The 26,200-nt window shown below is 41.3% G+C and overlaps 1 protein-coding gene across 1 annotated transcript in view; it reads left to right on the top strand.

Moving 5' to 3' along the window:
• The window catches only part of LOC119373221 (RING finger and SPRY domain-containing protein 1), a 71,267-nt gene extending 45,923 nt beyond the window's left edge, over positions 1 to 25,344 (top strand). The window contains exons 12-15 of the mRNA XM_037643232.2: positions 1,355 to 1,457; positions 8,028 to 8,183; positions 11,537 to 11,641; positions 12,921 to 25,344. Coding sequence (XP_037499160.1) covers positions 1,355 to 1,457; positions 8,028 to 8,183; positions 11,537 to 11,641; positions 12,921 to 13,008 — 452 coding nt within the window. The 3' untranslated portion in view covers positions 13,009 to 25,344. The remainder of the gene's footprint in view (positions 1 to 1,354; positions 1,458 to 8,027; positions 8,184 to 11,536; positions 11,642 to 12,920) is intronic.
• The last annotated feature ends 856 nt before the right edge of the window (positions 25,345 to 26,200 follow it).

Raw genomic sequence — 26,200 nt, 5'->3', positions numbered from 1 at the left:
TGGTGCCGCTCAGTTCGTTAGGCCTTGTAATCCAATCCCACTTCTGAGATGTTGCAAATCCGGGACTCACAAATCACAGGATGGCTTGGTAAAATAAAAATGGTTTTAATAAGTCTAAAAAAAAAGAAATGCTCACACGAAGGAACACACGTCCTGAAGTTCGTCGCACGGGGGACACACATAGCGTCCGTCGAACTCGCACTCACGGTCTCTCGCGCTCACATACGCACAACCGCGCCGTCGCACGAACGCGCACACTCTCCCAATAGGACAATCCCACCACCAGGCTAGTCTCAAGCCACACCGCTGGTCATGGCGCACAGGATCGGTGGCGCTAGCTACCCGCTAATAAAAATTGCTAACAATTGATTGCACAAATTTACAAAAACACGTAATGTAGGCTTGTGCAAATAGTAAATTTTAGGTTCGAAGTGACTAGCGATTTTGGTCGAATAATTTCGAATCGAATTCGAATAGTATATATCACATATTATAAAGAAAAATGAGTATATTTATCATGACCCAACCAACCTGCACAGTGTTTTTTTTTAAATTGTAACAAGGCATGTGCAAATATCATTCTTTTTGGTTCAAAGGAAGTAAAAGCAATTTTCAATAGTAGCAGGACTTGAGTTTCGGTAGAATGCAAATGATAACCTGTAAAATATGTTACATTTTAAAATTTACTGTACTTGGAGCATATAAGCCCGTATAACAAGCTTTTAAACTTACAAATGATGAATCGATGTGAGGATAATATGTTCATTTAACCTTGAAGCGGGGCTTAGCGGCAGTGCGGATTTTTTCTGGGAAGGTGTATTCACGGTATAGCACCCCTCTACTGCTGTGAAACCACCTTTGCAGGGGGGTTACAAGCAGACTAACATACACCTATTCGTTCATTTCGAATACTTCGAAATTTCCAATAATTTAAATTCGAATCGCAGCGAATTCAAATACTGTATTATTTGTTCGAATATTCATAGTGCTCGAATATTCGCACAAGCCTAGTAATGACTGGAAGCTAAAATTGCCTCTCTGAAAAACCAGAAAAAGAAAAAATTATCCGGCATTTTGATTGGAAGGTACTTTCTATCTGAAGAAGAGGAAAATTCAGAACCTATTGTAAAAAATTGATCGCAATTCACTGCCATTGTAACACTACTTCCACCCTTCGAAAGCATGGTAAAAAAATTTTGCTCAAGATTAGGAAGACCTAGGTAAGATATGAGTGACTCAACGTTGCACTAATTGCGGCGGGTAATGTGGGAGAAAATTTTTTCTGCAGGTGGAAAAGTGGGACGTATGTGTCCCGCTGACGCACAAAGGGTTAAGAATATTGCTCTCTTTGCAGGCGACATCCTGGGCACCTTGCTTGACATGAAAGCATTCCAGATTACGTTTTACCTCAATGGAGAGCCCCTGCCACCAAACACTCAAGTCTTTCAGAATGCCAAGTAAGTTGTCTTTGTCTACGAAGTCATGGGTCCACCTCCCAGTGCCACTGACCCTACAAAGAAAGTAAACACTGACAAAAAATCACAGGGTCCCTTGCGCATTCACCTAAGACGACTCGAAGGCGAAAGCCATCATCTTCTTCTCAGTCAATGTATTAGGGAGCCTACATGAACGGCTTGTCATGTAGGCTCTCTCCGAAAGGTTTGTGCACCTAGCATGGTTTCGCACTGCCTCCAGGATCGGAGACACCTCACCTGGTTTTGCACTGCCGCCGTGATCGGCCCGCCTTTGACCAAGCTTCGATGTCATGTGATGACGGTGTAGGCTTATGCCACAGGAGCGAAGGAATGAGACAGCCAAACGAGAATCGAACACCAGCAGGGATTACGAGCCGTGGCTTCAGGTGCCACTGCGAAGCGCCGTCTTTATTTTCTTCTCTTGAGGTCGCGCGCTCTCCAGTTCTATTCGCCGCCTAAAGGAGGACGCTACAACGGCATTCTGTGGCGTTACGTCACATGACGTCACGCCAGAATTTATTACGTTATGATGATGTCACAAATTTTTGCGGTCTATGACGTCATATGATGACGTCATTACGTGATGATAATTTTTTGTACCACTCAACCTCGATGCCACAGAACGCGAGACGCCAACGGCGACAGTCAAATTTCGTGTTTAATGAGGCATATAAGGCTTTCGCCTTAATAAGTATACAGTAGAGATTACAGATTACTCATGACTTTGACAAAGACATTGTGCAATTAGTGTGCAAATGTCTACCGCAATATATTGGAGTGATAAAGCTACAAACATATTTACAGCTATCAGGTGCATTTCTATCGCTATCAGTGCTTTGCCTTTTGGGCGAAACTGCGATTTTTTTTTTATACTATCACCAAATACTCGCATCATTATGTACCTGTCACTCTTTTCTAAGGTCTTGATTAAAGGGGCCCTGCAACACTTTTCCAAGTAGCCATGGAATGGCTTCACTAAAGGAACTTATTGCCTTGTGAATCGAACGCCGCAAAAGTTTTTAGAATCCATCCAGTACGAGCGGAGCTACAAAGATTTGTCGCATGCTGTAATTGCTTTCTCTCTTCTCTCGCCCCGGCGAAAGCGCTGGAAGCTAAGCAGGGGGGGATGGCACGGGGGAAGAAGGTAAATTTTCTTCTTTTTCTTCTTCGAACGTGTGGCGTACTTTCAGTGCGATCGCGTGCGTGGGCGAGTGACGGCCTCTCGTGGTGGCCACAGTGACTACCGAGCGCGCCACGTTCAAATCAGCCAATGGCATGGAACCTGCCTGTGACGCTGTAAGCATAATTTTTTGTCGAGAGAAGAGGAGGCGCTTTTTAGCTGACTTTGCGAATTTGTTGTAAATTCCAGGCCGCGTGCTGCACTATAATGTTTGGCTCGCGTGTTCTCGGGAGCCTCGACTACCAATCAGCAGCGTTTTCTGACCATGCTGAAAAAGTGTTGTAGGGCCCCTTTAAAGCTAGATAAGAAGCATGGGGAAAGAGTAAACGATTGGGTAGAAGAAAAACCATTTTGAATATTCACCATCTTGAACCATTATGAAATAGTACATAGAATAATTCTGGCATTGCATAATAAACATCTACTAGCCAGGAAAGCCCGAGTAATCTACTGCAACAGAGTATAGCAATAATTTACAACACAAGAGCTTAGGCTGGCTTTTGACCTGTAATTTTTATTCCATGTATTATGCCTGGGAATTGTACAAAATGATTTAGTTTCACATTCTGATTACGAAAACACTAATCACAAACTGCATTTGTATAAAAATTTGCTTAATGCTTCAATTCATGTTTCACTTCCATTTTTACACTCTTTTGGGAGATGCTTATTGCTAAGAAAAAGGCAAGAACCATTGTAGAAAGCATGAACAAGGCATTGATATTGTGTCACTGTTTATGTTTTGCATCGGAGTGGTATTTCAGAGTGATTGTATGCCTTCTTTTTATTAGAGCTGTGCGAATAGCAAAATTTTGGGTGCGAAGCGAATTCGAATATTGAAGTGTGAGTGCGAATTGAATCGAATATTTTTCAAATATTTCTCGAATATTTCTAGAATACTTTTAGAATACTTCGAAGCGAAATTGCAGGAAAAAAAGTTGCATAAGATTCCTAAGCATATTGTTATGAGATAGCAATATGAAAGTGTTTCTTTTCGCTAGGTTGATGAAGCACTGGCAAACACTGGCGGGGTGGTGTTTCATAGTTGTCTTATCAAGACTGAGGCAATGTAGAGGCCGAATTCTATTTATGTACATGATTTGGTGCAACCAAAGTGTTGCTGACAACACTTTACACGTGATAGGCAAAAATGCCATTTCCTCAGCCTCTCCTCCTCTTTCAACTTCTGTGGAAGCCCAACTGATGTGGCGGACAAGGGTGTGCTCCCTTCAAGTCCGGAGTTCCAAATCTGCCTCGTAGACGTCGATATATAAGAACATCTCAAATTTTGGATGCTAAAAAGCTTCGGCTTCCTATTTTTCGGTCTTCCTGCCCAAATTTCAGGTCCAAAACAGCATTAATTGAGCCCCCACCTCTGCCATATCTCTCATCTCCATGTTGGAACCAGCGTTTTCTTGAGTTAGTACATTTGCGACCGTAGCGGAGCTTGAAAGGCAGCTTTACCGCAATACCAGGGTGTGATGAGGTGAAGCCTATTAAAAATCTAGGGACCACTTCCAATCAGACGTGTCTTGGCTAAGTTCGACCGTAACAGAGCTTGAAAGGCAGCTTTGCCGCGATACGAGAGTGTAATGAGGTGAAGCATATTGAAAATTTGAAGGGGTCACTTTCAATCTGAAGTTGACTGTATTTGTTTTCGGGAAGTTCGAATAGTTCGAATAGTAAAATTCCAGTGCGAATCGAATCGAATAGCAAACACTATTCGAAAAATATACGAAATTTTGAATATTCGCACACCCCTACTTTTTATGCCTTTTTCCACCATTAGCCATCTGCCATTGGCCAAAAGGTGTGGCCCAGAAAATTTTGCCAATCGCAGACGGCTAATTGCGGTGAAAGGCATAAAAAAAGGTGTAGAATCGCAAGAGAAACACTCCACGATGGCACCCTCACTCTCCTTGTCTTTGTTTAGCGGTAAGCATGACATGCACTGAATACCAACAAGTTTTCTAAATCATGCACTGATGTAAGTGTTGTGCGACTTGTGCTAAACTGCACCAACAAGGAAGTGCTGATACATAGTAATGCACCAAACAACTGCCTTTCATGTTTATTGCACTATGGTTGTGCCAAGGTTCACATGAGTTGCTTAACCCTTTGCGGTCCAAAACCTTTACCCACTTTCCGGCTCTAGCGGTCCGAAACTATTTCGCCAGTTTCTGGCGCCGCGAATAAAAACACAAGCTGTGGAAGAGAAACGCACAGGATATTTATTTTTGCTCCTGCATTCTGCAGGCAACTCTTTTAGTGATATTTGGGCAACGTATGATACCGCTCAAAGCATTCCCCTGTGTGCAGGCCAGGGTTATTACTGCAGGTTTCCACCGCCGCCGTCGTCGTCTTCGTCACTCACTTCTGTCGAATCACTGTCATCACTGTCTGGTGGAGGCACGTAATTCTCTTCGTCACTAAAGTCATCCTCGCTTTCGCTAAAAGCACCGCCGTAAAACGCACGCGGTGAAAACGTGGCCATGCTTCTCAGCGAACCGCGCGCGCGAGTGCGTACGCTCTAGGCCCCGTGCTGATCATAGTGCTGCACCCTAGTGTCAAAAAAGTAAAACCTCAACAAACAAAGCTCACTTATTCCTCAAGAGATGGCCCTTCATGTATACAAAAAATGCGCGCGACTCGCGGTGAGAAAACAGCAAAATTTAAACCACGAACACCCTTGTCGGGCGGGGCCCGACAGCGGACCGCTACGGCCGTGTTGCGTTGTCGGGCGCTGCCCGACAACGGACCGCAAAGGGTTAATTAAAGGGACACTAAAGGCAAACAACAATTTATGTCAAAGTGAAAGGTCAATGCTTGAGAACGTCTAAAGCGTCAGTATTATGCATAGCAGTGCTTTAGTAATTGAGAAATTAAAATAAAATGACTTGCGCCACCAGTGGAACATTCTGGTACCATATGCTGAGGATGTGGAAGGCCCTCAGTACAATTAATCACTGGTACTCAAACTGTCCATAATAAGAAAAGAATATTGCAGTGCATTACAAGACGGAATAAAACGCAGCTTGTGCATTTCAGTTTAATTCAGGGAAAAAAAACTTGACGTTACCCTTGAGAACAGCAGGCTGGTCCAGAAGTTGTTTTTGCCTGGCTGTGCTCAGCCACGGGGCCAATCTTTGGAGCAGGCAATGCCACCATGCCGCAATTTTCTTGCCCACACCCCATGTCTCTTTGTGGTGGCCTCAGAGAGTGGTGAGACAAAGTGAGCCTGAATACGGCGGCCATGCCATAGCGAACGGCGTGGATGTTCTCACCCTAAAACAGAGAACGTGTGCCTCAAGGTACCCAGCCTCCGCTGCCTTGCAGTGCTGGCTGTCTGGCAGGAAAAGGTGGACATAGAAAATGTTATGTCACAAGCCCATTCACGGAGGTGGGCTGTCTGAATTTTAACAATATGGGGATCACTAAAACTTGACTTTCTTTGAAACTAAGCATTTCCTTGTCACAAAACAAGCACCACAAGGTTTCTCGAATGCTATTTCAGCAATGTATGTCGACTTAATATTTGCCTTTAGTGTTTCTTCAAAGAGGCCCTGCAACACTTTTTCAGCATGGTCAGAAAACGGTGCCGATTTGGAGACTCCTGAGAACACATGAGCCAAACATTATTATAGCACAGCATGAAGCCTGGTATTTACAATTAATTGTCGAAGTCAGCTAGAAATCGCTCGCTCTTCTTTCAACAAATGATGCCATAAACCCAAATGGCCTTGCCATGAACCCAACGTCCACGGCCGTGGGCTGTTTTGAGCATCATGGCTGCACAGTTACCATGGCCGCCGCTGGATTCCACCATGTGCCCGCGTGTGCGCTCTCGATCACACTGAAAGTAAGCCCTGCGTTCGAAAAAAAAAAAGGGCTGAAGGTTATGATGTGGGCTGACGAATGTACGTCCCTTCTCACTCACTTGTCGTCATCCCCCCCCCCCTTCCCGTCTGTGTAGCTTTCAGCGCGCTCGCTCGTATGAAATTAGGGAGAACTTAAGAGGCAACAAACTCTTTTAATGAAGCCATTCGATGATCACTTGGAAAAGTGTTGCAGGGCCCCTCTAAAGGGCCCTTAAACCACCTCCAATAATTTTTGAACATTTCAAGTAAACGCGTGCATTGATTTCAGAATGCCATCACGATGAACAATGCCCAATGCAGCAGTGCTACAAGCTGCAGATGCCACAAATTCCAGGAAACAATCCCTTCTCCTCTCCGGGTCTTTCGGTAATCCTCAGCCTTGATCGTGAAGCCACCATTAGCTTCTGGTCATGTCATATCCACAAAAAGAACCTGTTTCTCTGCTCGTAGTTACGCGTGCTTGCCACCCTTCCTCTTTGCTTGGCGAGGAAGAGCACTCAGCCAGGAGGAGAGACAAGCTGACGAACAGAGCTCAGTGAAGGAAAGAGCGAAGTGAGCGGGGGCCGCTTTTGGATCATCAAACACATGTAACTCCGCTATTACGGCACTGTTTTGAAAAATTCTCGCAGCTGCATGTTTGTTGAAGACTAGCGCAGCTGCAACACTACAGCAAAATTTTGGTCTCTGGGTGGTTTAGGGGCCCTTTAACATTCATGTTGACTCTACTAATGGTTCCAAAGCCAAAACTGTGTGCTTATGTTCAAGTGGTCAAGCCAAGCAAACTTTCAGTCTTTAATTAAGCAGCTGCTAGTGGCGTGCACAGATTTGCGTGTGGCGATTGGTTTTTCTAGTGCGTCATAGTGGTACCTGTAGTGATACCAGCACTCTAGGCTTCTTGGTGATCATGTCGGAGTGCTTGAATTCGCAATGATACTGAAGTGCACGAGGTAGGCCCCTGTAGAGTCACCATACACAGCTCCAAGAAAGAGCCAGACTTTTGCCTGTTTGCCATGTGCCACTCCACTGCCACCTGCCGAGTGCAGTCACAAAGAAGTCCAAGTGTTGCAAAGAAGTGTGCCATACATGCTGTCTGTGAAATGTCATCCCTCCTTTTGTTCTCGCCAATTACAGACCTATCAAGCTTTAGTTCTATGGTTTCACATGTGCAGAGAGCTTTTGTACTGATACATTTGGTTTTTTGTGCATCCTGTTTTGTATGTTTCCATACCTGAAATACTTTGCTGTCTGAACGTAAAGCTTATTTTTATTGACAAAATAATGTTGAAATATTCCAAACATTTTACCCGCTCTCTGCTGTCTTTTCTAGTGATCTTGAAAGCTCAAGAAATGTTCTCAAGCTAAATTGTGAACAAATAGTGCCCGCACAAGATGTAGTCGTATTATTTCTGAGGAAAGTACCGAGAGCTGATCAACAAGCGATGGTGTCTGCCTGCTTGCTTGTTTTTGTTCATTTACTTTTCTGTTATTTTTCAGATCTGGTTTCTTTGCTGCCGCCAGTTTTATGACATTTCAGCAGTGTGAGTTCAACTTTGGACGCTCACCGTTCAAGTTTCCTCCTAGTGGAGTTCAGTTCTCTTGCTTTAATTCTTTTGCCCACCTGTCTGAGGAGGACAAAATTATTCTGCCAAGGTGAGATCCACAGTGTGTTTGTCAGAAAATGCAAGCTGTGACTATGAAAACTTTCGATAGCACTTGTATATCCAGACATCATGAAGTGATAAGGCTAAATTTTTACGCACTGTTGAGGCTTTAGCTCTGCAAAAAACAATGGATGATGTTGCACTTGAGATAAGTAGATGCTGTGGTTTTCTATTTATGGTGCACTTCACATGTGCCAGCAAGCACTGTGGCTTTGAGCATGCCAAGTCTTGCAAGGAGCTGCCTTTTCTCTTGTTGTAAACAACGGGCTGACATGCTGCTGCATGCGCAGTCAGCCTCTTCAAAGGGAGACAAGATTGGGACAGTACCATTAAGTCAGTGTTGACTCCTGGTGAATCCTTGAGCGTATGATAGAGTCTATTTAACGCAAGTTCCTTAAGGTCACCAAGATGTTTCTCTTTGGTCTGGAGAATCCTGTCTAAATCACACCAGTGCCAATGATTGAACAGTGGTCAAGGATGCGAACAGTGAAGCATGCAAAAGATTGTTAGAAATTTTGCAGCATGAAATGCCGGCAGGAAATGAACGGCTTCCTTGCAGTGTTTGCACAGTGCCAAAAGCATCTCTTATTTGACGGGTAGCCATTGCTCACTCTGGTACGATGACAAGAGTGATGTTCGGAGGTTCGAATGGGAAGTGGCACACCTAATCAAGTGGTGATGGAAAACAAAGACCCTTGTTTACAGTCCTCGAAGTGACTGATAACTGCAACCAGTGTGGGTGCCCTTGAATGTGAATGTCAAATATATTTTTCTACATGCAAGAGAAACACAATAGATTGGTCATAAATGTAGTCAGCTCTATGCATGGACAGAAAAGTGCCTGTGTCAAAGAGAGGTGAAATTGTGGAATATGATCTCCTTGTTTAGAAGTACAGTTTATTTTCCTCTCAGAAACTGTCTTTTGTTCTTATCTGGATTTTCTGTTTCTGTGTATGTTTGTGGGTGGCTGTAAGTGAAAGGGTAAGTGTCGTGTAACTAGAGGAGGGCTAGTATTTCATTTTCCCTGCACACTTTTCCCACATTCCATTATCTTACAGCAATTATGTAATCATTTAGCATGTGCTTTAATACTGCATGTTGTAGTTAAGCAGCTAGAATTTGTCAACAAAATTTGGTATAGTTCTATGTTTTTGTATTTTCATTAACATCATAGGTATCACAGATGTGATTACATGAATGCTTTTCATGCACATTCAAAAGCATAAATGAAAGTTTTCATTGTGTTATGTAAACCTTAAGAGTTCTTTTCTCTCTCTCTCTCTCTTTTTTAACAGACCTAATGCAATCTTTGTAAAAATGAACTGCTACTTCAATACATGAAACACACTACTATTGAATGCTGTGCGTGGATGCTGAGATAGACAGACAATGAACTTTATTATCAGAACTAATATACAGCTACTACTACAGATGCTACCACTACACAGGGATCGAAGACACCGATCTAATTTTGACATATAATCTAAATACACATGTAAACCTAGAGATTGTGGTACTTTAAAAAAAAATAAATAAAAGACGGCACTTCCACATTCTAACAAATAACAGGAAAGTTAGATTATTCTATGTCATCTCAGCATGACATAGAATAATCTAACTTTCCTGTTATTTGTTAGAATGTGGAAGTGCAGTCTTCTTTTTTTTTTAAGTACCGCAATCTCTATGTCTACATGTGTATTTAGATTATATGTCAAAATTAGATCGGTGTCTTCGATCCCTGTGTAGTGGTAGCATCTGTAGTAGTAGCTGTTTATTAGTTCTGCACAACATATTCAGCCAAATGTAGAAGACATATATAGTGATTTCATTTGACAAATCTTTGATTTGTAAGAATGCTTGTTCCTTATGTATACACCATCTTCATATAAAGCCCCAATCGATTGGGACTTTAACACATGCATAGTAAAACAATAATTTTGTAATGACAGAGAGATGCTCTTATACTGATAACACAATGAGTCTTCTGCAAGTTCAGTAATTATCGTCTTTCTACTGATGTCTTTTTTTACCTGTGCGCCAAGGTGGTACTGCCATCTTCAGTGCAGAATTGTTATGTTCTGGTATCAAAGAATCAAATGACACAAAGTGACTTTTAAGTCAACATGAAATTTTACGGCTTGAACTAAAGTTGTTGTCAGTATGTATGTACTCAGTATGTATTTAATTGGACAAAGTGTGAATGTCTGCTAACTAGAGCTGTGCGAATAGCAAAATTCTGGGTGCGAAGCGAATTCGAATATTGAAGTGTGAGTGCGAACCGAATCAAATATTTTTCGAATATTTCTCGAATATTTCTAGAATATTTTTCGAATATTTCGAAGCGAAATTACAGGAAAAAAAAAGTTAGAGAGGATTTGTAAGCATATTCTTATGAGATAGCAACGTGAAAGTGTTTCTTTTCGCTAGGTTGATGAAGCACTGGCGGGGTGGTGTTTCATAGTTTTCTTACCAAGAATGAGGCAATATAGAGGCCGAATTATGTTTATGTACATGATTTGGTGCAGCCAAAGTGTTGCCGACAACACTTTACACGTGATAGGCAAAGATGCCATTTCCTCAGCCTCTCTCCTGTTTCAACTTCTGTGGAAGTCCAATTGATGTGGCGGACAAGGGTGTGCTCCCTTCAAGTCTGGAGTTCCAAATCTGCCTCGTAGACGTCAATATATAAGAACATCTCAAATTTTGGATGCTAAAAAGCTTCGGCTTCCAATTTTTCAGACTTCCTGCCCAAATTTCAGGTCCAAAACAGCATTGAGCCCCCACCTCTGCCACATCTTTCATATCCATGTTGGAACCAGCGTTTTCTTGAATTAATAAGTTTGCAACCGTAGCGGAGTTTGAAAGGCAGCTTTGCCGCGATATCGGGGTGTGATGAGGTGAAACATATTGAAAATCTAGGGACCACTTCGAATCAGACTTTGACTGTCTCTTGGCTAAGTTCAACTGTAACGGAGCTTGAAAGGCAGCTTAGCCGCAATATGAGAGTGTAATGAGGTGAAGCATATTGAAAATCCGAAGGGGTCACTTTCAATCGGACGTTGACTTTATTTGTTTTGGGGAAGTTCAAATAGTAAAATTCCGGTGCGAATCGAATTGAATAGCAAACACTATTCGAAAAATATTCGAAATTTCGAATATTCGCACACCCCTACTGCTAACACCTTTGAATTCCAGGAAGCACATACAGAGTAACATTAGCAATCTATTAGGTATGGCTGTTTAGTTTTATGCTTCAACTTCCTTCCTCACTGCATAGTGTCATACTTTGTTGCTGCACTGGCTATAGGCACAAATTAATTAACTGTAAATATTTCCTTACAGGCACATTCGTATGGAGAAGCTAAGGCACAGTAGTGTCCGTGAAGATTCCTGCACCCTATGTTTTGACCGCAGTGCTGCTGTCCGGCTGGAGCCTTGCCAACACAAGTTAGTGTGCTACTTGCTTATTGCATTCATTGTGACACAGAACCTTTCATGTCTCTGCGATGATTTCACTTCTGTAGCAGGTTGTTTATAACTTTCGAGTCGGTGCCAATGTCAGTGTTGCAGTTGCCATGCTTATTTTGCCAAACTGTACCTTGATACGTCTCACTTCTTTCAGATGAACTTTTATTAGTTTTCACCAAGCCTGTATCACAATTTCATCTTTGCTGTCATTTGAAAATTAATTAGCGGACCATCAAATCGAGCCATACTGCACCCGTACAAGGGACTTTGTGTTGCTGGCTCTAGAGACATGGGTTCGACCCCGGCCACAGCAGTCTCATTTCGATGAAGGCGAAATGCTAAAGGGTCGCTTACTGCGCGATGTGGAACCCTCTCCTATGGCATGCCTCATAATCATATTGTGGTTTTGGCACATAACACCCTCGAAATGATTATTATATTTTATTGTTGGACAGCATGCGTAGTAACCTGATGCACTGCCGTATTTGACTGCTGTCAATTTAATGCCGGATACCTTGATCTTTGGTGCAAATGCCTATTGCCACAAAATCCAATTGACACTATCATTCCATGGTTGAGGTGGTGGTCAGGCAGCGTTATCTATAGTATCAGCTGGCCTTGAGATGCGGATGATGAGCATGGTGGGAAATCAAGCGAAAGGGGTCACTGCAAAATTGCGACGCATGCATGCTGTTGGTGCTGCTTCCGTACCATTACCAAAGTAGTACGTCATCTGTGAAGGTGCACAACAGGCAGAGTGGTTACTTTCAGTTAGCTTATTTGAGGGCACTGCTTTATGATGCTAGTGGGAGCATAGTCGCGTGGTATTTTTCATATTTCACTGGCTTTCTTTATGAGTCAGAAAAAGTTAGCTCGAAATTAGTATGTAGCTCCTTAGAAGCACTTACAATTGCATAATTATGTCCTGGATAATTAGAACAGTACTTCTCAAGCCAGATAATTTATTATATTTAGCTAAATAAATGTCATTAACAAAAATTACTGGTGACTGCTCTATTGTACCAACAATGTTTTGTAGGCTTTTTTCGCACAATCCAATTCTTCTTTTTAAAAATCTTGGAGCATAATATTTGGGACACTGTGTAGTATAATGTTTGAATACATTTGTCAAACAAAGTTGTTGCAGTTCTAGTCCATGGTGGTCACTTTTATTGAATACAATAGCAGTAAATACCTATTGCAATGAATTAGGGCTGCCCAATTAAATATTGATATCATATTCATTGTCTATCTGCAGGGGTTTCTGCAGTGAATGTGCCATACAGCTGGAGGTATGCCCCATGTGCCGAAGTGAGATCCGGGAGCGGATAGAAGCATCTCTGTAGCTTCTAGACTACAACCTTGCCAGCAGTGCTGCTTGGTTCAGGAGATATTATGCCTAAAAATGCAACCGCTGCAGAGTCCACTGGCTTTCAGCTGATTGCTTGAGAAATGTGGCATACTGTAGGAAAGAGTGTGGCATGCAGCATGGAATGAAAATATGGGTTACTGATACTTGTGAAGCTGTTCTGACTTTTGTTTTATTCACTGTTAGTTTTTTGCACTGAAGGGATCGTGTGTTTTCAACAATGGAAACATGCTTTCATAGTTTTCATCACGCATCCATTGTAGGTACTGAATTGGAGAAAGACATGTGGCCAAGAGTTGTTTGAACAAAGTCAGTTGTAATGGTGGTGCATAATTTCTGACAGGGTATTTTCAGAATTATCTGATGTTGTGACTGCATTTTGAGTGGTGATATGTTAAAATTTATTTGTGACTGGTTTGGAAGACTGGGACTAGCAATTGCGGCCAGTTGCAGTGGAACTCCATGGTGTTATAGGGACCGTGCGACACCTAGAAGTGGCTATTGGTGGCGCTGCATCAACACCACCAATGGCCAGGGCAGCACTAATGGTTTTCTGCTTTGTCTAGCAACATATTTTTCTGTGAACGCTGAGAGTTTCTTTGGTCAGAATCATGGGGTCACACATTTTTCACACAGCACATATACCTTGACAGCTGAAAACAATTATCCTGAACAAAAATTGGGCAAAGTAAACTGTGCATGGTACCTCTCAGAAGAGAATGTGTATAGGTCACTGGAAGTATATCTAAACATTGTACTTATAGTTCAAACTCTACCCTGCAAAATAATGTACTACCCTCTACATAGTCACTTTAATGTGTTTTTAAAGCACGCAATAAATTCTTGTAACAAATTTAATAGACATCAGTGTTGGGTGCAAATCTGTGCAAATCTGTGCAAGATGGGGCAGACGCAAATTGACAAATCATCTGCTGCTGTGGTTTCGGGGCTGTGGCGTTGTGCAGCTGAGCAAAAGGTCACAGGTTGAGTTCCTAACGATGGTGACCTCATTTCAATACGGTGAAATGCAAGCATGCTTATTTATAGGTATACAGTGAAACCTCGGTGATACGATCACGGCTCATACGAATTTCGGGGTGATACGAATTTTTCTTTGGTCCCGGCCAAGGCCTATAGGCATGCAATGTTAATGGAGTACGGTTGTTGCGAACAGATTTTCACCCCGCGACGTTTGATACGAGCGTACACCACCGCGCAGGTACGAAGAGGAGCTGTGCGCGCTGTCGCGGAAGACGCGCCAAGCACGTGCGGGCGCAGAAACGCAAATGCGGGCATGCGCGCCGCGCGGCCAATTCGTCAGAATCACGGTGTAAGAAAAATACTTTTCTTACACGGTGGTCACAATAAATCTTCAGTGACGCGTCGTAGCCTCCGAGATTGTTTGCTCGAATCTTGGGGGCCCTAATGTGCCTCCGTATGTTTTCGTGTTGAGAATATACAAGCCATGTCCTCCATGCAAGAGATGTCCTCGTGCATCAGACATCCTATGATCTCTCGAAAAACATCCGAAAAACATTTCGAGGATCTCTCGAAAAATATCCCCAACACCACCGCGATAAGAAAATAATAACGTAGGACCGCGTTTTTGAAATTTTGGAAGCGGTTCTTAAGTAAATTTCGCCGCACTACTCTGGTATCATGCGGAAAAGCATAGTGAGATTTGGAAAGGGCTACTAGCTGGCGGGTCACAACAAACCTGGTTCAATAATTACATGCGCGTGCACGGGCCGTATATATAAGAGTGCAGGTATAATTGTTGGCATCTAAAAACTTCAGTGGCAATCATTCAGAGCTGTTCGTGGCTTTGCTGCGGCCTTGAAAAACAATGATTGAAAATGTAAGCCAGCTTTCTTTTGTCGCAGGCTAATTTTCCATACTTTCTGGTGATACGAATTTCGGATGATGCAAATATTTTTTAACGATCCCGCGAGATTCGTATCACCGAGGTTTTACTGTATAATGAAAACCTCAGGTGGTCAAAATTAATGAAGCGCTCCAGTATGGCATCCCTCATGACCCACTGTGCACTTTCCGAGCACTAAATTCACATCACACGTTCACTATAAACAAAGCTTTACAGTGACGAACTTCTTTTATAAAATGACCATCTGGCTGTAACCATTTGCACTGCAGTATGTATTCATTTAGACATTATAGGAAGACAGCGGAGCGGATCAGAGAATGAACAGGCAGCCGATATTTAAGTTGACATCAGAAGAAAAGAAAAAGGAGCTAGGAAGGCCATGTAATGTGTATGACAGATAAGCAGTGGTCAGTTAGAACAATGGAATGTGTACCATGGGATGGTAAGTGCAACCGAGGATGGGAGAAAGTTGGGAGCGGTGAAGGAATAAAAAAAATTTGCCAGCATAAAATGGAGTCTGCTCGTGCAAGAGAGAGTAAATAGGAGATCATTAGGGGAGGCCTTCATCTTGCAATGAACATAAATAAAAAAGGTTGATGATGATGTGATGATGATTTAGACTAAGTACTATCAGCAACGACTGTAGATGGCGACAGAACATACAAGCAGCACATGGGATACAAGTGGAGCTTAATTTTACTTGGGGACTTTGCATGCTCAGCATTTTTTAAAGAATTTTGTAGCATTTCTTCTAGCAGTATTCTCATTCATGTGACATGAATGCACAACCATGTACAGAATGATATTTTTTTGGCAGTTATGCGTCCATTTTACTCTAAATCTGTGCCGAGTATAGGGGATACAGAACCATCCCTAACTTCATTCAAATGATAGATTGAACTTTAAGGAGCTAGACACAGCCAGGCGGATAAGGTGTCCACCTGGGCAGTTTTCCTTCAGCATGACTAGTTTTTTTAGAAAGTTAGTTTTCGTAAAGAGCCTTGCTTCATATTGTGCATGTCACACTCGCTTGCTGTCCACTACATCTTGCACGCAAAGTAGCTCAAAAGTGCGCTGCCAAGGTGGCACCTTTGTGCATGTCACTCGGTCCCTGTAACTGCCATTTCACGATGCAAATTGCACGAGTAGATAGGACATTTGGTTAGCCATGAGTGTTGCATCAAGATAAACAGCTCAAATTTTTGTAGCAAATCTTTTTCCATGGATGCTGAAACATAAACAGGCACAGCTACTAAACAACCTACTTGTGTCAGAACAGCTTTTGAAAGCAAGTGTGTGAATCATTTTTAAATCTTTTGTGCATTACTACTTCTCTTTTGATCTGATGTTCAAGGGTAGAGCTAACAGTAGTAGTCTGTCAGCTATCTACCGCTGCAAAATAATTGAAGCTTGTGTTTTTTTACTGGAAAAGACTAGCGTTCTTCTGTTTTTTGAAGATCTGCTTTGATCGCATAGGTACTTTTATCAAATTGTGGTTCTTGCAGACATGTACAGTCAAAATGTAAATGGTGGTTCTCGGGAGTGCAAAAAACAAAACAAAACAAAGCTGTTATGTGATTCATGGCGGTCTCAGAAAATCAATAATTAGATAGCTAGTTGTTGCAAGGACATTATAGCTGAGTGTCAGTTTACTTTTGGCACGAGCAGTGCATTGACAGCAAATGAAAAAGAAGGAATTTCTATCAATAATATATTATGTTAGTACAAACCCTGTGGTGGCGTTTCATACAATTTCGAAATTACATTATGTGTAGAATTTCATGTAAAACATCGGTATGGGGAGTTATAAAAAGATATTTCTTGTTTATGTAAAGGTGTGGGAATTTGAAAGAAATTCCTGCTTTTCCTTTGTTTTTTCACAAAGCAAATTCCATCTGTCATGGAGCGTGCTGTGGAATTCCTATGCACACTTCCCTCCTCACTTGAATTTCAAGTGCTCAAAAGCTGCGTTGCAGCGTGCTGAATAAGGAATGTGTAAACGCAGTGGCAATCATTGTCTAAACAACACGGGTGTCTTTATCCTCACTGCAATCTCCTTTCCAAACCACAATGTGTGCATATTGTTTTAATTTGAATCAAGTTTCGTAAAGTAGGCATTAAAGTTCAGCAAGACTTCAGCACAGTCATTCGTAAAGGTTTTTTGTGGTTGCTGCAGCTGATTCTGTTTTAGTTTTAAGTGGCAATCTACAGCATTGCCTTCAGTTACAGGTTAAGCCTGTAGATTATAGAAATCTTCAAAACACCATAAGAGTGGTGTGTGCACACTGAAATGTCATTCTACTTTCAAGTGCTCTGGCCTCGAAAATATGACGAACTGAATTGTACAGAAAGCACTTTATTAAATTACTGCAGATTTCATAAATATTGCTTCATTATCCATGACCACCAGTTGCGCATGTTGTATTCTGTAGAGAATGGAAGTGTAGTCAAAATTTGTTTCGTTTCCCTCGTCTGAAAGGTATCCCAGCTAACATGCAGCAATTTTTTTAGAAAGGCGAAGCCGTCTATGTGTATGAAACTGAGTGTTTATTGTTCGCAGCCACCTGAAGCAACCTTCAGTATTTTTTTGTTTTTAAATAATTAGCATTGATAAATTTTTAATGGTTATCTTTATGACCACTATTTCAATACTAGAGTTTTAGAGCACACTGGGAAACATTAATTTTATTTGCAGTGCACTAACTGTAGCAAAATTTTATATTGCGGTAAAGATATACAAAAACTTCAGTCACACTAACAATGTCAGTATCATGCCAACAATTGCAATGCCCACCACCCTATTTAATTTTCCACCTGTTTCTGGTAACATTGTTTGTTAGCATTAAGCTGAGTGCAAAACCCCAGAGAGCACTTGAAGTGGCAGAAAGCATGGAAAGAGGAAGGGGCATGTGACAGGCCAGTCTTGCAAGAGCAACCAGTTTTCAGGCGAGAAGGCTGGTGCTTCAATGCACGCTCTCTCACTATACGTTGAATGTTGGTTACATGATCTGTCATGTTTTGGGCGGCACAGTGAAATATAAAGGGAGCAGCAGCCCAGAATTTTCGCTTGTGAAAGTGGCTCATGTGACGCCTCATGTGTGTAGTTGGCAAGCAGGTGTTTACTGCAATCTGTACTTACCATGAAACTATCTTTTGCTGACTCTGTCACTATTTTGCCTGCAAACTTTTTTTCACACATTTCAAAAATCATGAAATTTTTTTTCAGTTAACAACTGTCTCCTGCTTGCACACACAACAGCACTGGTCTGCCGACAGAGTACACTAGCTTCATGTGTAACCTTGAATTTTGGCAGGTTTTACTTTACTGTGGCTGCCGCATTCCTGCTAGTGGTAATCTTCACATTTAGTTTGAATTTGACGAGTCCAATGTTTTTTTCATAAACAATAAGTAATCCGTGAAAACCAAGTCATTCTACAGCTCATGCTGGATTTGCCATGTCAAGTGAACCCACCTCAAAGAGAGTAAATGCGTCAGGCTTTCTTGAAGGGGTGTCGGACTTTAATATGGTTATTGACAATGGGAGATTATAATGATTTGCAGGGCTGCTTACGATTACGATCAACAGCAATATAAGTTTGAGTCCCAGTGAGCATTACGACTAAGTTTCATTTTATGTCGAATTATACGATATACCGAACTAATTACCTTTTTTTTTCTGAGTTTGATATATGCGGGTTTTATTGTAGCATTAATTTAGTAAGCGCTGAGTAATGAGCCATGCTAACTATTTAATGAAAATACTGGAGGCTTTGCCTTCTTGAAGCTTGTTGCGTGTTAGCTGTTCGTTGTAACCAAGGACATACAGGTACACCCTGTATGCCCTTTGCTTAACCCTTTGAGTGTAGAATTTTTTTGGAAAAAACTTCCCCAGGTGGTCATATTACTTTATTGCAGATTTTGAATGTACAAAATGTGTAAAGTCGGGACAAAATTCTAAAAAAAATCAGGTACAGAATTATGGTGTCAGCATCACTCAGAACTGCAATATGTTCCATAGTATTTCAGAGCGTGGTATTCCTTGAAACACGGGTCTATGCACAGCGCCTTATTGCAGTCCACACACATAAAATACGTGTCCGGTCTCCTCTTGGAATGACGAGTTGTGTTGACACACGCACACCATCTTCTCTGCCTGCGGCTGCCTTGACCAGAGTGAACTCAGTAAACAAGGACAGCGAGAATACTTTTTGAGCATCAGTGATAAACAAGCTAAGAGCAGCACCAATAAAGGTTGAATAAAGTGCCGATAAACACAAAAATCAAGTTTCACGCGCCTCCGTTGCGATCACGCGGCCAAACTGAAACCACGAAAGGGTGTTGTCGCAGAGCGCATGAGGCGCTGAAGCTAGAAATCAGTGTTGTTTATCTCCGCAAGAAGGTAGCACAATCATTTCAGATGCTTCTTGTAAGTCCTAGGAGGTGGCAGCATCTCCCAGTGAGTATGCATCGTCATTATGGCGCGAAATTGCAAACGGTGGGTCGAAAACGTACCTGTACGGCAAAGACCTTGCAGGACAGACAACCGCTGCCGTACATGTATGGCAAAAACACTCAAAGGGTTAAAAGGCCGAGCTACAATTAGGTGCCAGCCAGCAACAGTGCTGACATCATGCTCTGCTTACACGTGGGTCAATACACCCCCCCCCCTATTTATTTTTTCATGTAGAACAACAATGTAATGAATGTGTTTCTGGCTGATTTATGCCCTGCATTATGGAAAAGTGCGTGCATTAGTTTTTATTCAGCTCTTGATGCCACTCCCCATTTAAATTGTGTGGAAAGCTTCCTTTGTCTGCTGAATATCAAAATGATTTTCCCTTTTTTTAATTTTTTTAACTGGTCCATCTCCTGAGCTAATATCATGCACTTAGCTTTTCTTTCTTTTTTCTTTTCATGTGAGGGCAAGCTTTACACAATGTGGCGGTGCTCATGCATAGTCCCTTGAAAGGTTATAGCCTGCCATTCATTTATATTCAGCTGAAGTGAGATATAGGGCATTTAATAAGGTGGTGTTACTCTATCTATAGTAATCACTATGGTGATGTGACATGTAGAGGTTATTACAAAAAGGCAAAAAATTGCATTTGGAGCTAAAGAGATGAAGGTTCAATTTATGCTTTAGGTGCTTTCATAAAAGAAAGTGGCATAGCATTTAATTCTGTTACATGCAAGCTCACAGTTTCTATTTACGATAAAGAATTGTACAAGATTACAAGAGCTATCGTCTTCTGCCAAGATGTGGTCTGATTGTCCTCTCATAGCCACACTGTAACAGACAGTACAGTGGCCATTTCTTGTTTAATCAAAATCAAGATTTCATGGGTGCATGTGTGCAATGTGCATGCATTGTTTGTATACTGTGCAATGCAGCACTGCCTTTGCATTGGACCTTTCAGATTTTGACAAAATACAACTGAAGTTGTCTGAATTTCAGGCACTATTTTTGGTTTGCATTCAGTAAATTTTGGGGAAATATTTTTTTGTTTTATGCTATCTTGAGCATCTTTTCATGCGCTTCTCCAGCTAACATATGGGCTATATTAGAGTCCTAACCAAGCCAGTTCTATGACCTTGTATGAGGCAAAACAAGGGCACTTTCTTTAAAGCAGTATCTTGACTAGCTTTGTAAATGCTGTGACAACCTGTTAAAAAAAAAATGAAGAAAACCTTTATTCTGGCTACAACACAGTTACATTTAGGCACTTCTTGAAGCCCCCCCCCCCCTTGATTTTATATGGCTTGTAACTATAGCCTGTCAGGTTCATTGTAAGTTGGTAGCGTTACTCCAGCTGCATATTTTGACGTCCTACTTTCGAGAACAATTTTTGCCAGAATATATAATGTAGGGGAGCTGATTAGCCACTAGTGCTCCTCTCCCTTCTGCCATTGCAGAGTTCATTCTTGTAGCATTACATTCATTCGCCTATAGTGGACAGCTGTTGTTTGGTAGTACTGTTCACACTTCCTGAAATGTATCTAGTGCAGGGCAAAGAGTGTCCTTCCAATACCTTTCAGCAGTTGGCTTACTATGTGGCCGTTTTGAATATAGGTAACTTCAAAAATTGGCAGGTACAGAGAGCAATTGCAATTGGATTTGAATAATTGTCATCCATCTCTTATGCAGTTCATTGCTCAGGTTTTTGCAAGTCTATGGGCGATGATGAGACTGTGTGTTCTGATTTCGTTATATAATTTGTGTGCTTTGAATGCAAAGAAATGTGTTAATTGTATTTCCTTTTTTTTTTTTAAGTCAAGCGAAAGTTATGTCTTGTGATGTGCAAAAAGCCTGTGGTAGAGTGTTCTTCTGACCAGACAGTGTGCGAGTGATTTGACCATTTGTAATTGAATTCGCTGGCAGCTCCTACTTATGCCTTTGATGTCCAAGTGTCCATGACCAATGGAAGCCCTACAGCAACTAGACTGTTAAGAACCGTTAGTAAACAGGGTCAACTGTATAAAGATGGCACAAGACCTGTATCCTGCCCTTTTGAACATGCATGCAACACTTTAACATATGGTGCCAAGCAAGATGCTGCTTTGCATTCTGTTTCATTGTGTAGCCAAGAAGAGCACCTGCAGTACTGCAGGGTGCTTGTTACGATACCATGCTGATTCACATGCAAGGAAATGTCACCAGTCTGAGCACGTCGCACAAAAGATAGTAATAATGAAGTAGACAGTTGGAATAACTGCAGTAATTGGTTCCGTTGTTTAGCGGCCAGTCTTGCCTTTTCAAAAAAATGAAAAGGCGAGTTAAGCTCCCAAAACTGCTAAGTGGCTGAATCACTGAAAAACAGCTTGGCATCATTCTTTTTGTAGACATAAAGCAATACAGCAGCAACCACTGAATCACTGCTGTGACCAGTATGTAAGGCTCATCGTAGTGCAAGTGTAGCAGTGCTGTTTGACACTTCTTAGCAGAAAATTGCATTGTTTCAAGCTATGATTGCATTCTTCAGGATGTCTTTTTCCTGACACGTTGCATGGCTTTCTCGCCGACCATTACTGCTTTGCTCAATTAATGTCGCAACATTTGCCAGAAATTACCCAACACGTAACCTGCAGCTGTCCATCTTAATGTCTCGTGCATATATTTTATCATTGAATCTGGGTCAGTGACCAGAAAGGTGCTAAGAATTAGTTTGTGACCAAAAATATTTTATTCACAACTTTTTTTAACTTTAAGGATGTAACATTAACACATAATTGCATAGACACAAATAACACAAGAATAACAAGAGGGTGAAGTATAGGATGGGGCTGGGCTATTCTTCACACTCTGTCTCCTTATGTTTTGGGCTAGTTTTTTTTGTGTGTGGTTGAACACTAGCTTGTCTAACTCCTTACCCTGTTGTATTTTCATGTACATTTCACTATCATCAACTTTCATTGCTGATGTGGATGGATGATGGTGAGATTTGATGCTCCAGTGAGCTATGCTCAGTTGAATTGGTCCCTTCCAAATTCTCTTCAGACGATGACGGCTTCGGTGCTTAGAGGGACTTTTATAAGAAAAACGAAGTCGGTACATATTTGGCACTTTGTCTGTTATGCTATAATAGCTATACAGCTGAAACTCGATTTAATGAAGTGATGACTGTGCTCGAATTGTTTCGTTCAATCGGGAAATTTGTAAAATTGAGAGAAAAGTTTTCAGTCCTTCGAAAATAAAAATTGTAATGTAGCGACACCCAAAAGCTACCGTGGCATTGAATTTGCCGATAAGCTGCGCCTGCGTATGTGAAAAGTCTGTGAAGGTGGCCCGGACATGCAACCTCCCATGTGTGGGCGATGCAGGTGAAGTACGGTCACGTGAAGCTATGACAGGTTGCAGATATGCAAAGATGAAAGAATAAATGCAGTGATTGTGTCAGCAGGACAAGCAAGAAAGTACCGATCAGTGTCATCTGTTGCATAAATTATGAAATAATGAAAGCAACCACCGTGTTCCTGTGGGAGCAGGGACAATAAACAACCACCACCCCTAGCGCCATTTGGTATGTAAGAGTGCTACCAACTGTTTAGTTCTTTCATCCATGCACGGGTGAAGCGTAAAGCCTCTTCAAAATAAAACTAGTGTCAAGGATAGGATGGCTAGATGTTCTAGCGCAACAGCACATTAGAGTGCACACCCGAAGAGAAACCCGTGTGTGTTAGAAATAGAATGAAATTACCGCATTTAGAAAAACTTCGTTAAGTCTCGTTTTGTGCCACAATAGTTTTCTTAATACAAGTTGATAAAAACGTTGAACCATATGGGTTGGGTAATAGAAATTCCTTATTTAGATCGGGAAATTCGTAAAATCTGGTTTTGTTTGGTCGAGTTTCAACTGTACTACAAAATTATAAAGGCCTATATGCCATGAGACAGCTAGTGACAAACAATCCTAGTAAGTGAAAATACTTTGCATAGTCCAGCAAATTATATTGTATTTTTAGTTACAAACTTAGTTTACTTAAACCATGTGCCTAGAGGGTTCGCTGGTTATGACAGCTTTATTTATCATAGCAGTTAACAAAAGCACCATATGCCCAGAACGGCTCAGCCGCGACAAAACAGCATCATCTGCCCTTTCCTCTTCATTACATGCTCTAGTTATTTCTCTTGTGAAGTCTGACAATAGAAACATTACCATCCGTGTGATAAAACACCGAGTCATCTATCTAGTGATGAATGAAGGGTGCAAAATTGCCGGGCTTTGACTGAGGAATGCACAAAGTATGCAGTGGAGTGTAGTTTTTCTGCTTTTACACTGTTTGGCTATGCCTTTTGTCAACACATGTGTAATTTGTGTGAGATGTAGTACAACCAACCATTTTTTGCTGTTCCACATATGCTAACTTTGCTTGGAGGATGGCCCGAATTAGCACATATCTTGGAGCTTATTAGGGTTCTTTATAGCGAAGCAGTTTTCCCTCGTGAACAATACACACCATAAATGCAATCCACCGAAAATGAGGAATTTGGATCTTTCAAAAGCGAGAAGGGTAACACGCCTGTTATTTCCTGGTTATTACTCTCACTGTAATCTTTGAAACACTAGAGCAGATAGACCAATTGCAAGATTGACACACAGTATCAAACACCACTTACGAATTGCAAGTTCCTTTGGGAAATACTTGCATTTTTTGCCATGTGTCTGCTAGAATCGTTTCTTGTGCCTGCATGTGTTTTTAGCCCCTCTGCTTTTTAACTTATGTGCACAACAATTTGTAAACAAATATTTTTGCTTAAAAATCATCACCTCTTGTGCAAGGCCCAAAATATTGGCTGCACGAAGAAGATGTGATGCATTAGTTTTCAGGTACCTTAAAAACTGCAGTACAGTAGTTCTGTAAGCATTGCAGCAAATGGTGTGAATTTTACCGTTTAAAGTTATTTGGTTATAAAAATATGTTTTGCGAGAGAAAAATTTTGTGGCGCATAAATAGTGCTTAAAGCGATGTAATTGACATGTTAAATAATATTTCCCATACCCCACTACTATGGTATGGTTTTTCTTTCACAAGCACATTGATGGGCCGGTTACATTACTGCGCGATATTTTGTTTTGTATAAAGCAGGTAATCTTGTCAGTAGCCATACTTGTTTCTTGATAATCACTTTTCTACAGTCAAGCTACAGCAAGGATGACTAGGCCTTTGGACATAAGGCTACTAATATGTTGTATGACTAGGTCTAGACAGACTGCTTATGCAGAGTAAGGAATGCTTGTGCTTGTCTCTGCATGCTGCAATGAGGAACGTTCCTGTCGTGCTTGCTACGATTGAAATGCTTATGGCTATTTTGTGCTCGTGCACGAAAGAGTTTTGTGAAGTGGTGCCCAGAGCTTGCTCTGTAGGCACAATCAGCTCTAAATTATCTTGCAATTGTGTTTTGTTTTAATCTTCCCCATTCTGTACTGAAGAGATCTGGAAACTTTAGGTGCCTTTGCCCTTTAGGTAAGCAAGAATAATCTCTCGTCAAGAAGATGTACTGGCTCAAACTATTCACACAAAACACTTTGTCAGTGCTGCCTCCTTTCTTGCCAAGAATTGTTATTGACGAGTATATTGTCACTATTTCAACTGTCGCTACTGCATGTCCATATTAATTGCATTGACTTATTGCACAGGGTTTTCACTAGATGTTTGCGTTGTATACCAGCAACATGTAGGTCACCTGTACAGGATCTAGTCACCTTTTTTTCTTCCCTTCTCCAGCTGAAAAAATATACATTCAAATATTTTTAATTTGGTAGCCTTGCTTGTGAGGCCACTTGAGAGTCATGTAAATATGGAGCTTGTCGTATATTGTACATCATATGTACCAGTTGATTAAAAGTGCTGTTCACCAAGCGAAATTGCCCTGTTTCAATTTGCAAAGTTTTGGTGTTGTTAGGTGTATCACTCCATTTCAAACAAAACCATAGCATTTTACCTTCTCTCTGCACTATAGATTAAATATGTATATCAGTCATAACAGAACCAAACTAAATCTTTTATAGTAGTTTTCAGAACAAGAGTTTTTTGTTCGTGGTCAACCTCTTGATAAAGTAAAAGAGGAAGCTGAGGATTTTATGGAAGCTCGTCTGGTTGGAAAGTAATGTGACAAAAATAAAAAGTATGCTGACCACTGAAGAAATTTAAAAAAAAAAAAGATTCTTAGCTGTCCTGACGGGAGCCTTGTCCACAATCTAAAGCATCAGTACACTTATACATTTACCTGTGACCACAGTGTAGGTGTAAGGTGTCTGGATTTTTGCCAAGGAAGGAAGTTTCCCAAGAAATGGAATGGGAAACTATTTGGCAGGCACTGCCATGTCATTGACAGCAGCATTGTGATATTGTGAGGTGGAAGCATACAAAGCTGTTTTGCTCGTGCCTAAGCAACCAAAAACTGGGTGATTAAAAACGAAAATTATGTTGACAGCAGAATGGACTACAGAGCAAAGATGGACCTACATTACATACAGTGAAGTTGATGTCAAAAAATACAACTCGAGTTATGTGACTTGTTGAACACTTGTTGGCCTATACGAGTAACAGATCGAATACAAAAGGAAACGTTGCAGTTGAGGATGACAGAAGATTAAATGCTCATGCAGTATCGAGGTCAAAAAACTTGCAGGAATATCATGGACTTAGCTTATGCAGGACAGAAGTGAAGATCTCTGGGCCTAGAAACTGCAAGGAACAAGCACTTCTGTCCCTTGCGAGTATAATGGCAGAACGAAACTCAAAACTACATACCCATACTGTGATATTTAATGTTTCAATTTT

The sequence above is a fragment of the Rhipicephalus sanguineus genome, chromosome 1, assembly GCF_013339695.2.
Source record: "Rhipicephalus sanguineus isolate Rsan-2018 chromosome 1, BIME_Rsan_1.4, whole genome shotgun sequence".
Taxonomy (NCBI): domain Eukaryota; kingdom Metazoa; phylum Arthropoda; class Arachnida; order Ixodida; family Ixodidae; genus Rhipicephalus; species Rhipicephalus sanguineus.
The sequence above is the reverse complement of the archived record's forward strand: the minus strand, read 5'-3'. Positions and strand labels throughout refer to the sequence as shown.